At 61.0% G+C, this 14,625-nt stretch overlaps 1 protein-coding gene across 1 annotated transcript; it reads left to right on the top strand.

Moving 5' to 3' along the window:
- Positions 1–591: 591 nt before the first annotated feature.
- RNF166 (ring finger protein 166) lies at positions 592–11,944 on the top strand (the record flags this gene model as incomplete). Its single annotated transcript, XM_026092043.1, has 6 exons — positions 592–839; positions 3,293–3,449; positions 4,484–4,596; positions 5,026–5,140; positions 5,792–5,899; positions 6,594–11,944. Coding segments are annotated over 6 exons (807 nt in total), but the record flags the coding sequence as incomplete, so codon positions are not given.
- Positions 11,945–14,625: the final 2,681 nt, after the last annotated feature.

The following is a 14,625-nucleotide window of genomic DNA, read 5'->3' as shown; positions in this document are numbered from 1 at the left end:
GCCTCCCTCCCCTGCGACCCCACCGGTACTGGCACCCTCTCCTGTCCCCCTCCGGGGCCTCGCTGCTGCCGGTACCGGGACCGCTCTCCTCTCTCGCAGTCGGTACTGAGACCCCTCTCCTGCCCCTCAGCCGGTGCCGGGACCGCCCTTCCCATCCCGCACGGTGCTGGGTCTGCCTCCCGCGCCAGTAGCAGGGCTCCCTTCCCATCGCCTTCCTCCAGCCGGTACCGGGACCCCCTTCACGCTCCCCGTTCCTCCGTGGGCACCGGAGGACGTCGGTGGGCTGGAGACCTTTCCCCAGCCGGCCTTGGCCCCGCCTTTCTGCCCCCCATCCCTTCTCCCTCCTTGGGGAGTGGGSACCGACTGGCCCTGGGGTCCCTGTCCCCTGCCTGGGGCCCCCATGTGCTTCCTTCCCCCCCCAGGACCCCTTCTTATCATCCCCCTGCCTGGACCTGGGTCCCCGGCCCCCAAAGCCGGGCTCCCCGCTGTGGGGTGCACCCAAGGGTCCTCCCCGCTCTGCTCACCCCCCGTCTCCCTCCGCAGGAGCCGCCCGCGCCGTGGGCTGGAGCCCTGTTCCTGCTCTGGAGCTGATGGGGAAGCAGGGGGGTGCCCCCCGGAGCCCATGGCGGGGGGATCTTCCCCAAACTCTGCCCGGCTTCAGGCATCCTTTCCCTGGCAGAGTCGCTGGGGTCTTGCCAGGGCGTAAATCCTGCCCAAGCTCTCTGTGTGGGTGTCTGGGTCGCCCAAGGGATCACGCGTTGGCCAAGCTGGACTGGAGCTGTGCCCTGCTCCTCTGCTGCCCTGGAACGCTGGGAGGAGGTTGCCAAGGCTGGAAAAGGGTCAGGAGAGCTCGCGGTCCTGTCGTGGGGGAGCTGGGGTTTGCCTGTGGCACCCTGGACCTGGGGCTCTGATGCCAGCTGGTGGCTCGGCTGTGGGTAGTTGGCTGGGGACAAGGAGGTGGTAGGTGCTGATGGCAGCTTTGTGACCTTGCTCCAGCTGCTCTTTCTAGACACCTCGAGGAAAACTCTTTAGATGATGCCTCCTCGATTCCCCTTTCACGGCTGATTTCTGAGACAGCTTGGCCTCATGTTGAGGCCATGGCACAGTCTGGCTCTTTCTCAGCTCTGACCCATTTGGGATTGAGGGCAACCCTCAGCCACCAGGGTGGTGGAGTGACATCAGGGAGCTGGGACCAGAGGACATCTCTGCAATGACTTTCCCCTTGCAAGCTGTAGCCTTGCGCGGCTCCTCTGCCACCGCGTGACGGTGCAGCTCTAAGTGTGTTAGGAGGCCACCTGGGAACCCCCCAAAGGAGAGATCTGCACTGGGAAGGGCTTAGTCATTGCTCATGTGAAGAGTCAGCGCGTGTCAGGCAGGGGTGAGGTGCTGACTGTGTTCCTGTGCCTGGTCCTGGTGCAGCTGTGGAGATTTAGCAGCGTTTCGTACCCTGGTTCTGGATGACATGGGTTTGTAAGGGTGATCGGTAGGAAGAGGGGACGAGGATGGTGTGGTTGCCCTACCTGCAGGCCGGGGTTTAGATCTCAGCTGACCTGAAGTATTGGTCTGTGTGACACCCCCGGCGGTTCTCCCAGGCTTCATGAGAGAGATTTCATCTGCAGATGGATATCTGCCACCGTGCTAACGGTGGGCCCCGGATCTCTCTGTGGCTGCGGCTCTGTGTGGATAATGAGGGGGGGAGCAGTATTTCCCACAGGTTCCCAGTCCCTGCGAATGGTGCCCCGACACCTCCCACATGGCCGGGGCTGCTGTGAGTGACAAGGGGATCTTGGCTTGCCGTGACCTTAGCGGTGGCCCGTCGCAGCCGTGGCCCCTTTGGGCAGAGCGCTGCAGAAGTTGTTCACTTTGCGGGGGCCAAGTCTGTTTGCCTCCCTGTGGGACTGCAGAGGCGTCCGGAGACCGCGGGTGAAAGGGTGCTCCCAGGCCACTTCCCGCCGTGTCCGGGAAGGAGGCTTGGTCGCCTGGTGTGGCGTGTGCGTGGAGGAAGGAGGTGGAAGAGGTTCCTGCAGGGTTGTGCTGCCTGGTCCAAGCGGGTCTGAGCCATGTGTCCCCAGTTTGGACTTGCTGGAGCTTGTCCCAAGGGGCAGATTCAGAGCAGCTTCAGCGCTGATGCAGGAATCTGAGCTCTTGCCCCTGCCTGGGGGTGTGGGGTGGGATTTTGGTGKTTTCAACTCAGACCATCGCTTTGCTCGGTCTCAGCAGCGCTCCCCYTTGCAGCGGAGCAAAGGGGAGACGTGAATGCACTAGACCCGTGTGGTTGGAGCCGCTGGGCTCTGGGCACGTTGCTCTGTGCTGGAGAGGCAGCCGGCTCTCTCCTCCCTGCCTGCTGCCAGCCTCGAGGGTGGCTTCCCTGCCTCTCCTCTCCGCTGCTTTGATTTCTCATCTCCGCTCCTGCAGGCGTAAGGACCTTGAGAGGAGGTGAGCCAGGCTCTAATTCCGTAGCTCACCCACTTGCTTTACTCCTGCGCAGCCTGGATGTTCGGCACTGGTTAATGTTTGGCTCCGTTTAATCTGTGTCCCTCCGCTCGCAGCCCGGGCACACGAGCAGCTCTCGGTGCCTGGCCACGGGTCTCCAGGCAGTGGCTTTATCTGTGCACCGTGGCTCAGTCCCAGACGCGTGTGCAGGTCGCTGTTTGGCGTGTGTGTGGAGGAGTGTTTGAAGGGCACGCGGCTCCTCCAGAGTGGCTCCTTCCCCGCACGGGCACGCGGAAGGACCTGGGGTTTGGGGTGAGCCTGGCATCCTCGTACCCAGTGCCAAGCCGCCTGCTCTGTCCGGTTGCTCCCAATGCTCGTCTTGGAGGTGTTTAGTCCTTGGTGTTGGGGCTGCCCAGTAGGTTTGTCAGCGCTGTGGGTCGGTGGGGATGGCTGTAAGAAGCAGCCCAGTACGGGGGAGCAGGGCCTGGCCCAGGGCATCCGGGAGCTGCTGGGATGCTGAGGTCTGTGCCGTGGACGGGGCATGCGTGGCCAGAGGCAGATCGGCACAGTGGGCGTTGAGCCTGTTAGACCCGTGGGAAGGATCCAGGTGGGATGGCAGGTTCCACTCTCCGGTGCAGGCTCTGCTGTTTCCTCCATGGTTAAGGCTCCTCTGAGGGTCCTCAAATCTGTCCTGGATCCCGCTAGGGAGGGCAGCCCAAGGCAAGCAAGATTCCCTGGGAGCAGGTGCGCAGCAGGGCCTATGTCCTGCCCCGGGGCCAGGGTCCTGCTCCCCCCTCTCCTGGGCTGGGACGCCGCTGGATCCCGCCGAGGCGCTCGACGCTGCTCTCCGTGCCCCCAGGTTTTGCGGAGAGTGCCTGCAGCCCTGCCTCCAAGTGCCCTCCCCGCTGTGCCCGCTCTGCCGCATGCCCTTCGACCCCAAGAAGGTGGAGAAGGCCTCCAACGTGGAGAAACAGCTATCGTCCTACAAGGCTCCTTGCAGAGGCTGCAGCAAGAAGGTAAAGCTTGTGAAGGAGCTGCCCTCTCCCAGGTGGGCACAGCTTCGTTTGGATGCTGGTGTGTGCCGGCCACTGGTGTGGCTGCTGACCCTGCAGCCGTGGTGCCAGGGAAAAGGAGGTCACCTGCTGCCCGTAGTTGGGTTTGCAAAGTTCCCTGTTCAGCAGGCCCCCAGGTTACGTCTGCAAGATGTTGTGGCCCTTGTGGGAAGGCTGCTACCACGGGCCAGGCAGGCTTGGCTGCCCGAGGCAAGCAGGGTTGCCCAGATGAAGGTGCTCTCCTAGCTGCGTTTGTCAGCAGACTGGAGCTATTATTAGACAGTGGGGACCTTCAGATGCACGCTGAGGTTTTCCTGCAACACGGGAGAGGCTGAGACAAACCAGCTCTGCCGCTCCTCCTGGAGGTAAGGTTTGAGCTCTTGCTTAAGGTGCTGTGATCCTGAGAGCCGCTGGGGAGCTGAACTGGCAGCAGGGAATAGACACCGCATGGCCCAGCCTGGGGCAATCTGGTCTGGGACAATCCTGGGACTAGCTGTAAAGCTGTGATTCATTTTATGTCTCTACAAGTTAGGCTGATGCCCTTTCTGGCTTCCGTAAACCTTGGGGATTTTCCTGTAACTCCCTGGCTGTGACCCAGAAATGGTCTCAYGTGATCGTGTCAGCAGTCTGGGCTTACCACCTGTCAGCCAAGCTGCACAGCGCTGTGTGCTCCCGGTTTCGGAGTGCAAAGGAAAATGGAGCTAACGCTGCAGTAATGCAGCCTGGGTGGCTTTTTGTGTATAACCTTTGGGGGCATGTTGTGCTGAGAGCACGCAACCCCAAATCCCCCTGCTCTGCAGGGGAGAGAGCGTTGGTGCAGCGTTTATGTGCTGGTGGGGGTCAACCTGCATGGACCAACGTTCGCTCTGATGTTGATTGGTCAACGTGTGGCTGAAACTGCTCTACCAAACTGGACCAGAGGCTCCAGTGCTGCATCTGACAGGGGAAGGGGTTCCTGCAGCCTCCAGGAACATGTGTCCTCTCCTTGTTCTCTCTAGGTAACCCTAGCGAAAATGCGGTCTCACGTCTCATCCTGTGCGAAGGTGCAAGAGCAGATGGCCAACTGCCCKAAGTTCGTCCCTGTTGTCCCCACGTCCCAACCCGTCCCCAGGTATTGCCATGCATCAGGAAGGGAAACCTGTCCCTGCTTACAAACCTCACAGATGCTCGCGTCCATCTTTGTTATAAGCCCTAAATCCAAGAATATATTTCACTTTCTCATTATCCTGGACTGGTCTCAAGAAGACACATTGGCACCCTTTTCCCTCATGGCATCTGCAGCCCTGGCACAGAGTGACCCATGAGGAAGGACCAACTGAACCAGAGTGGTTCGGCCTGTGACTGGGTGGGAATGGCACACTAATGACCTCCAATGACCTCACCTCCCAGCAGCTCTTGGAGACTGGGACAGACTGGTCTGGTCTCTGCCTCGGGTGGGTGGGACRAAACAGAACAGGGAGCAGCGAGGGAGGCTGGATTAGTTCAGGAGAAGTTGGTCCAAGCCCTTCCCGGAGGTCTGAGCTCTTCTTGCTTTCCTTAGCAATATTCCCAATCGCTCAACATTCGTGTGTCCGTACTGTGGGGCCCGGAACTTGGACCAGCAGGAGCTAGTCAAGCACTGCATGGAGAACCACCGCAACGACCCCAACAAAGTGGTGAGCGAAGCCGGCCTGCTGGGCCGGGACAGTTCTGTGTGGGGTAACCCGTGGAAATCCAAATATATCTTAACCGATGCTGCATCTAAGGCTGCCTGTGCACAGAGCTGCTGCTGCACATAAAGTGCCGCTATGTTTCTAGGTCATTTAATTTGTTTTGAATCTCTTTGACAAGAGGTAGGGAGCTGCCTCCGTTAGCTTTGTCAGGCTCTCTGGAATGAGTCATCTCCGTCCCCCTGCGCCTGCCAACCCGTGGGGTGCTGGGTTTGCTCTCCCCTAGCTCTACTGAGTCAGCCTGGCTGTGGGTGACTGAGGTGAGGAACTTGCAGCTCTGGCACCGTCTCAGAGGTGCTTGTGCACACAGGTGTAACTTGTCACCAGGCTAAAAGCAGCCTGGGCCACATACCCAGAGTTTTTGTGCTCTGAGGGATGTGCCAAGGCAAGAGGGAATAAGGGACGAACCCCCTGCTTAGTGCAGCCTGCTGCAGGACACATGCTGTCATGAAGGGGAACCRCTGCTCACCTCCACCTTGCATCGCAGCTGCGCCAGCCCCCAGGATACACCCCTCTGTGGGAGACGGAGGCCTCCTGGGGGCAGGCAGGGGGGTCTGTGCCCACGAGTCACGGTTCCCCTATCCCTGCCTGCTGCAGGTGTGCCCAGTCTGCTCAGCCATGCCCTGGGGGGACCCGAGCTACAAGAGCGCCAACTTCCTGCAGCACCTCCTCCACAGGCACAAGTTCTCCTACGACACCTTTGTGGTGAGTACRGCCACGAGCCGAAGCCGAATCATCTTCCCTGTGTCCCCTGCTGAGTGGTTGGGAGATGAAACCAGCCCTTGCCCTTGCATACCAGGACCAGGTCAGATTGTTGTCCATCCCTGCAGGAGAGGAAGGGGACAGTTGCTCCTTCGGGCTTTGCAGGATACACGCAGCACACGTTAGCCCCACTTCAGAGAGCTCGTCGGTGTGAGGCTGGGCTCCCCAGCCTGCCCTGCAGAGGTGTTTGAGCTGGTCCTCAACAAACACGTACCCAGGAAAAAGCCACTGAAAAAGGAGAAGAGAAATGCTACCACACTCGCGAAGATGTGTCACCTCTTCCACGTGCTCCATTAAACTCTTCCCACGAAAAACCCGCTTCACTTGGGGAGACATGAGACTGCTTCCCCCATGGGCCTGTTTCACCCCTGCTCACTGCTGGGTCTAAGAGCAGAGGTGACGTTACCAGATTCGACCCAAGCAGGCGAGGGACTGTAGGCACAGACAGAATACTCAAATGTGTGTTGCTCCTGGGACCTCACAGCCCCATTTGCCAGAGGTAATGGGGAGCTGCACTGTTTGCAGCCTGGTGGGAGGCTCGGGAGCAGGAAGGCTCCTTCCCTTGCCTGTTCCCACTGCTTTGAGGAGGCTCTGTGGTCAGTGCTGGCTCTTCTGACTGGCCACTCTCTGTTTTCAGGACTATAATATCGACGAGGAGGCAGCGTTGCAGGCTGCCTTGGCACTGTCGCTCTCCGAGAACTGAAGGTGACTGCGGAGCATCGGTTCGGACCCCTCCCCTCACACCCCTTCTCCTCTTGCACACTCAGCCTTCCTGCTGAGGAGGTACGGAGCTCCTTGGCCCCTTGGCACCCCCAGAGGCCCACCACCTCTCTTCCAACTTCTCTCTGGGCTGATCCCACCTCGTTTAAGAAGGTGGAGTCTCTTTAGCGTCACACTGGACCGGTGAGTGAGCAGAGACGTCCGCTGTTGGGAGGAGAGAGGTGTCTGTGCCGAAGGACTGGGATTGTTCCTCGGTTGGGCGTTTCATATCCATATACGGAGTATATACCTGTATCCGGATTTATTTATTATTAGATGCTTTTTGGCACCATTTGTCTTCATGCTCTTTGTTGCAATTTAATAGGTATGTAAAACTATGATGCATTTTATGCAAAAATGCCCTAGTTTTAAACTGGAATCATCCATATCCTTTTAAAAAAGGAAGAAAACAGCATGGAGCATTTTTTAAACCCCATAAGGCTATTTCTGGAGATGTTGGTCTGTCCTGTCCCCCACGCAGTGGGCAAGAGCTGCCTTGTTTTCCTGCTACTGCACAGGCAAGGCCAAAAGCAGACTGGGCTAAGTCCCGAAGCGAGACTGTTGCCCTCGTGTGCACTGTGACGCCAGAGGGTTTGGAGGAGTCTGCAGGGAGCCATGGACTGTCCTGGCATCCGGCGTTCAGTGAAACTCTCACCTTTCTCATTTTGTACTAGCTCTTGTGATACTAGGAGTTCTTGCATTTTTCTACATTAATCGGTGTGATACCTTTTCCACGTTTTATAGAGCAGGAACAGAAGCTGTTACTCTTCACACTGCAATATCTGTGACTGGGGACAAGAGTATTTTTATGGAACATTATTAAGAAAGTATATTTTTAAAAAAAAAACAAATGAACATGCTGTGGATTTGCAGTCGGGTGGGAGGGAGATGCTGGACCCTGGACCTGTGGGTGGGACCCTGCCTGGGCAAAGGGAAGTGCATGGGTTTCCTGTTTCCTTATTTCTGGGCCGTTCTGTTCCTTCGTTAGTTTGTTTCTCTGTAAGTGGGTGATGTTGCAGGAGAGGCCAGGTCAGAGCAGCACCTCGTGGGCAGAGCTTGTTGGCTGGAGGAGCGGATCAGAAACGCAGGCCATAGGGTCCCTTTGGGGAAGAGAACTGTACAGTAAGGTACGAGCAGTGTGCCGAGTGGCTCGCGGGGCTGCCTTGTTTGGGGGGAAAAGCAGCCCTGTTTGTGTTCTCCAAGAGCTGGTCTGCTGGCTGCCATCTCTGGGCCATTAACCCTCTCCAGTGCGCGTGGCCAGGCTCTGCGTGTTCTTGCCAGGTGGGATGGCTAGAGCAGCTCTTGCTCAGCTGGCTTTTAGCAGTGCTCTGTGCTGTAAATGCAGGCCTTAATGTTGATGGATGGTTTTCCCTCCTCTGCCTGAAGTTTGATCTCTCAAATGCTTGTAGTTAAACGATGAGCTATGATGTTTGAGCGTGGAGCCAAGAGCAGGGGATCCAGCCCGCAGTGCTGGGCTTGTGAAAACTCTGCCAGGAATTGCCCAGGTTTGATTTTCCTCCACCAGGGACAGTTGGGAACCCACAGAAACCTGCAGCACTCCTGTAACTTCTTGGCAAAAGAGATCTAGCATGGCACCAGAAGAAGGATTTCACTGTGAGACTTCATACGCCAGACTCCTAACACAGCAAGCAGCGTTAACATCTCTGTAGGCAGAGCTGCTCCATGGTGGGAACAGGTGCCTGGTGCTGGCTGTGGCTGTGGGCAGGACCTGCGATAGGTGGTGGGTGTAATCCAGAGTGGCAGTTTCTGTCTGCAATTGTGCAACCGACCAAGCAGGCGGGTTAGTTGCAGCCAGCTGACAGGCAGCGCAGAGCGGCTGGGTTGTGTCCAGGTGATGGGTGTGTGGGAGGGACATCTGCCTGTGGTGGTCTTTGTGCTAGGATCCCAACCCTAATGCAGAGCGTCTTGTCCCCCAAAAACACAGCACGGCATCTGCCTCCCCCAGGATTCTCTGGGAATGAGGCGCATCTGGACAGATGCTGATCCGAGAGATGCTCCATGACCTCCCTGTGGCCAAACGTGCGGTAGAAAGCACCTGCGAAGCAAATGCTGTGTCTCCACGCTGCCCTCACGTGATGTGGTGCCCCGGCCCTAGGTAGAAGGGACAGCTCTCTTCCACTCGCTCTCAAGCTCCTGCTCTTGCGATGCAGTGGGCTGGCCACGGCGTTTTGCCCCTGCACTAGTCCGGGTTGCATTGCAGGACTTATGGAAGAGGCTGTGCCCTTCCCCACACCYGGCCCCTTCTGTCCTTCGCACCCTGGCTGTGCTGCAGCCTGCCCAGGCCAGCTGACCCATCACATGTGGTCCCCTTGCTCTCGGTACGTGCTGCTGCTTGTGTCCGCTCCACTCAGCTGGGAGCGGGTGGCACGGAGATCTCCTTTGCCAGCCACTGGGCCAGCTGCTGCTGTCCTCAGCACGATGGAGCAGTCCCCATGYGCAGCAAAAATCACTTCCTGTCTAAAGAGACGTCACTGGAGCCGTGTGCTGGGGCCCTGCCGTCCTCTGGGGTCACACTAACAACGGGATCAGCACAAGCCTCACAGTGAATTAACCGCAGCGAGGTGATGAGGCATGAAGTCTGCAGACCTGCTAATTCAGCACTAAACTTGCAGCTGAGTCGATGTCTCATTCTCACAGGGGTTTGCAGAGAGGGGGTGGGAGAGCGGGCAGCGGGGCAGCAGCCCCTCGCTGTGCGCTGCCGGGGTGCTGCGGGACGTGGGCCAGGTGGCACAGCTCCACTCGAGAGCAGACCTAGAAGTTGCACTGGTTTGCGTAGAGGTCAGGATTGACCTCCTCTTCCCACCAGCTCTGCTTCTGCTCTGGGATTAACCAAGGGACCTGTAAAGGTCAGAACTAACTGGGCACCTGTGCCAGAGCCTGCGCAGTACGCCTGGTCCCTTGGCAGTGCCAGTTCGGTTGATGCTATAGCGAAGAGCAGAAGTGGAGTGTCTCCTGGGCTGCTGGGTGACAAGTGTCTCTGGTGTCAGATCTGTGACGTCGGTGCGGTTAGCAGGCACAGAGTGCCGTCACGGGGAAAGCCTGCTCCGCTCGCCTGCTTTGCGCCGCCCCGAGTGGGGCTCAGCTACTTCTCCTACCAGCCCAGACACGCTTTGCCCTGCCCCGCTCTGTGCATCGCCTGGCAYGTCCCCGCAGGCAGGGAGCTGGGGACATGCTGAGCTGCCTCAGGGGAGGGGACCCAGGAGCTGGCTGCATCCCGCTGTGCAGGCCCCTGCAGGGGGAGCAGCAGCCGCGCACATCGGGGAAGCTGCGATTGATCCGAGGTGCCCGAAGGAGCCTGGCCGGGCTGAGCCTGCAGACCCGGGGTGATGCGTGTAGGTGTCTAGTGCTGCCTGGGCCTGCTCAGCCACGGTTGCTGCTGCTGCTGGGGCCTCACCGGGCGGTGGGTCCCAGCAGGAGCCCAGAGGCACAGGGTGCTGGAGCCCTGCGGATGTGTTAGGGTGCCTGGGGGGGTCGCTCGCTGGGGGTCGAGACTGGGAAACCCTCTGTGAAAGGTGCTGCAGGCAGGGGAAATGGTGCGGGCTAGAGGTGAACAGCTCCTCCGTAGTCCTCGGGCAGCTGTTTGCTTGTGTGAGCTGCCCTGGCGGACGAGGCTCTGCCTGGCCAGAGCTGTCGGGGTGGAAGGGCCCTTGGTTTAACGTCTTGGCCGTTGGGGTTTGGTTTTGTCCAACCGCATTTGTAGCCCTGCAGCACAGGGGGTCTAAGGGTTTGGATTGTCCCCGGAGGATGCTGGGTTCGGTGTCGTGTGGTCCTTGCAGGGCTTGTGCGTGGGTTCGACTGTTCCCCTGCTGAGCCTGTCTTAACCAGGATGGGGAGATTTTGGTGTCTTCGGTGGTCTGTTCGTTCTGGATATCTCCTGTGCCCTGCTGAATCTGTGCCGCTAGCACACGATTCAAGCAGGAGAAGGGGGTGCATGGGCTGTTCCCTGTAGCCTGGGAAGCAGGCGGGTGGGCTGCCTCCCAGCCTGGAAAGCAAACCTCTCCAGGGCCCGTCGGTATGAGAATGGCCTCTCAAAGGATCAAGTCCCACCTCTGAAAATGCTGGAGCTCGTTGGTGGGGCTGCAGGCTATCTAAGCGCCTTTGCTGTGGGGTCAGGCTCTGTGCAGCAGCGATGTGGAGGTGTTTGACCCCATGCGCGTGCTGACCTGCAGTGATGCGACTAAAAAACGGTACTGAAACCCCTTGTTGTGTCTGCCCTGGGAGGAGACGTGCTCATGGTGGGTTACTGCAGCGCAGCTGATGCCTGGTGCCTCGAGTGTGCCGGGGGCTTGGCTGCTGAGCTGTCCCCGCAGCCCTGCGCATCGCTGCTTGGAGAAGCACCCTTTCACGGTTTATCCAAGAGACCTGTTTCCCTCCAGCTCCACTTTAGCAATACTGTCTTTTTTTTACCTTGATCTAAATAGTACTGAGTGTTTTGCAGGGCTGTGAGCTCCCCTGTGCTGCTGGCAGCCCTACAAGGAGCCTGCGGAGCCGGACAGGCCCCCTCGCACCGTCCGGTCCCCTAGCAGAAGGCTCAACAGACACAGGCCACACGGAAAGGGCTGGAGCTGCTCCACTCCCATCCCTCGAGCAGGGTTTAGCGTGAAGGGATGGCATCTTCCCTTACCAGGACTGCATCCTCAGCAAACTGAGAGCTCCCTTACCCTGCCCGGGGCTTTCCCTGATTCCCTGGGGGACAGTGAGCAGCGGGATCTCTTCCACCGCGGTCTCCTGGGGGGGACCCCAGCTGTGCGTGTGGGAGCTGAACCTGTCTACCCGCCTCAGGCAGTCCGAGGCAGCGCTGTTAACGTCTGCGTTTCCTTCCTTCCTCCTTCCTGCCCCGGCAATATGAGAGCAGGGGCAGCAACGGCTGCTTTCGTAAAGCACTTTAAGGCCCAGGCTGCGACGCTGCGGGCACACGCTGCGCTCTGCAGGTAGCTCCCTCTCGTCTCTCGCCTCCTCTTTGCAAGGGGTCTGGGTACGGCCGTGCCCGGCAGGCTGTGGTGCCGGCTGGGCTGTGCCCGCGGCTCTGGGCGCAGGGAGGCTCCCGCCGTGCCGGTGGCCATGCTGTTCAGTGTGTTACTTGTGACTTTTTTCATAACAACTGGAACTTTTAAAGAGACATACTGTTTTTTGAAGAAGAAAAAGAAAACAAAAATCAATGACGTATTTGTAGCAAACCATTTTTCTCAATAAAGGCAGTTTCATCCACGGGCGATCTCGGTGTGAAGCGTCTCCCCCGTGGGGTATGGGTGCCCGCGAGCCACGAGCGGGGCTTTGCCGCTACCCTGCCTGCTGCCCGTGTTTCAACCTCAGCCCTGTGAAGCGGGCGGCAGGGCAGGACGTGATCTGTCTTGCGCCGAGGCCTGGCTCAGGAGCACCGTGCTGGGAACCCTGCAGGACCGGGAGCCTGGGTGATCGGCAAGCAGGGAAGCGGAGGCAGTGGGGACGCGCGGCTCCCGCGTTGTTCGCAGCCTTGCCTGGGCCGTGGCCGCAGGTGTCCAACCTGTCGCTGCACGAAGGGGAGCGCTCGGCTCCGGCAGGCAGGTTGCGGGAGGGAGGTGCGTTCCCCACCGCATCGGTTATCTCGGTTGCTCCCTTCTCAAACAGAGGACTCATCTTTACAGCTTCGTCCCCTGATTCATTAACTCCTGCCGATAATGGACCCATGGAGGGTTTGGCAATGCCGTTTCATCACCAGGGCCCTCCTCCCTCCTGGGTTTTCGGTGCCCTCCCTGCCATTGACTCCCCGACAATGCTTGGCCTGCCCTTATCTCCTGGAGGCTTATCTCCGGCTTATCCCTGTCTCGGTGGCACTGGGTCCCCTCCCTCGTGGCGGCGTTGCCAAAGCTGGAGTGTGCCGCTGTGTTACTGGGGGGATCCTCCTGGGAGCCTGCGTGGCGAGTGTCCCGGGGTCGGCCCCACGACCCCAGCAGGGCTCGGGCTTCGGCGCTTTGCCCCTTGGCAGCATGCGCTGCTGCCTGCGGCTGTGCCCCCCTCGCTGGCACCCCGGTCCTGGGCGTGCAGGGCAGGACGCGGGGAGGTCCCTGTCCCCGTCCCTGCAGCCACGGGTCCTTGGCATCGCGTGCCATTCCCAAAGCCCCTCTGGGGGAGCACGTCGGGTGTTTCTCCCCCAGGTGTTGCAGGGAGACGTCCCGGCTCTGCGAGGCTGTTGGGGTTCCCCAAGGACCCAGCGCACCCTGGGCACGGCCGGACACGGGTCCCAGCTGGGCGAAGGAGCTGGGGTGGGCTGAGCAGGACTGGCCTCGCACCGGCCCCGGGCTACAGGGCTGGGAGCAGCCACTGGTGACCCCTCGGAGCGAGACTGGATTTCACCCCCATAGCTCTGCTCAGGCTAGACGTCTTGCTGCTGATCCCGGGGCTGGGAGAGACCCCTCCGGCGATTCCTGAGGACCTGGCTGCAGACGGAGCCCGACGGCAGTGCCGTTCCCTGCTGAGGGTGAGCTTGGGGTACGAGCCAGGCTGCGTACAGGTGGTGGACATGTCGCTGGGCTCAAACCAGCTGCACAGAGGTCTGCACAGAGCAGGCAGCACCTCGGAGAGGCGGCTCAGGGGCAAACAGCCCTTCGGCACCCTGCAATGCTCCCCGTGGCTCCGTGCCAAAGCCCGGAGTCCATCCGGGGCCTGGGGCTGAGTCCATTTGCATGGCATCGTTCCTGCACTCCTCTCCCACCCCCGAGCCGGGGCAGCGAGGAGGTTTTTAGCCTAGCTTGCCTGGAGGCAGCCCCTCTCCTACCCCGTACCGCGAGGGCTTGCGGGAGCCTGGCCCCGCGCTGCCGTGCCTCTGCGAGCAGAGCCCGGAGCCCCCGCGCGCTTCGCGGGGAGCCGGGGGTGCCGCCGGCCGTCTCCCCCCGTACCCGCAGGCCGGGACCACACGGGAGGCGCCAACCGGAGCGCCGCTCCTGTCCGAGCACACGTTGCCCCCCGCTATCGCCCGGGGGGGGGGGGGGCTGTAAAAGGCTCGGGGACACAATGGCCGGGGCTGATAACATTGAGGAGCGCCCTTATCTGCTCCCCGGCCCCCGCCCGGCGAGAGCAGGCTCTCCGCGGGGCCCGGAGCGCGTCGCGGCGGGGCCCGAGGGCTGCACGGCCGCGGAGCCCCGCCGGCGCCCGGGACGCGAGCCAGCCCCGCCGGGCAGGGGGGTGGCCCCGGGAAGGGGGGGGGCACGGCAGAGGGGCTGGGGGGCGGCTGGGCCGGGGGACAGGGCTGTCCCCGCCGCCGGCCCTTGCACCTGCAGCGGGGCGTGCCGGCGGCCAAGGCCAGCCCTCGGGCCGCGGTTGGCCCGGGGGCTGCCCCGGGGGCTGCCCATGCTAATGAGCCCGGGGCCTTAGGGCACCTGCTGGGCGTCCCAGCGGCGCGGGGACAAGGCGCTCGCTTGCCGGCCCCTGCCTGGCCTGGCCCTGCCTCGTCCGGCCGTGCCTCGTCCGGCCGTGCCGCCCGCTCCGCCGCTCCTGTCCCGGCTGCCCCGGGCTGCCTGCACCTGCCTGGGCTCCCTGCTCTGCCTGCCCTGCCTGCCCTGCCTGCCCCTGCCTTGTCCATCTGTCCTGCCTGGTCTCCCTGCCCTGCCTCCCCTGCCCTTGCCTCGTCTCCCTGCCCTGCCCGGTCTCCCTGCCCTGCCCGGTCTCCCTGCCCTGCTTGGTCTCCCTGCCTCTGCCTCCCCTGCCTGGTCTCCCTGCCCTGTCTCCCCTGTCTGGTCTGCCTGCCTCTGCCTCCCCTGCCCGGTCTGCCTGACTTGCCTGGTCTCCCTGCCCTGCCTCCCCTGCCCAGTCTTCCCACCGGTCCAGCCATGCCCCGCTCCTTCCTGGTGAAGAAGCCCTCCAGCACTCGCATCCCCAACTACGGCCAGCTCGACACGCGTGCTCACGGTAAG

This window comes from Apteryx rowi, unplaced genomic scaffold, assembly GCF_003343035.1.
Source record: "Apteryx rowi isolate R43461 unplaced genomic scaffold, aptRow1 scaffold_94, whole genome shotgun sequence".
Taxonomy (NCBI): Eukaryota; Metazoa; Chordata; class Aves; order Apterygiformes; family Apterygidae; genus Apteryx; species Apteryx rowi.
This window is presented reverse-complemented; position numbering and strand designations above follow the sequence as displayed.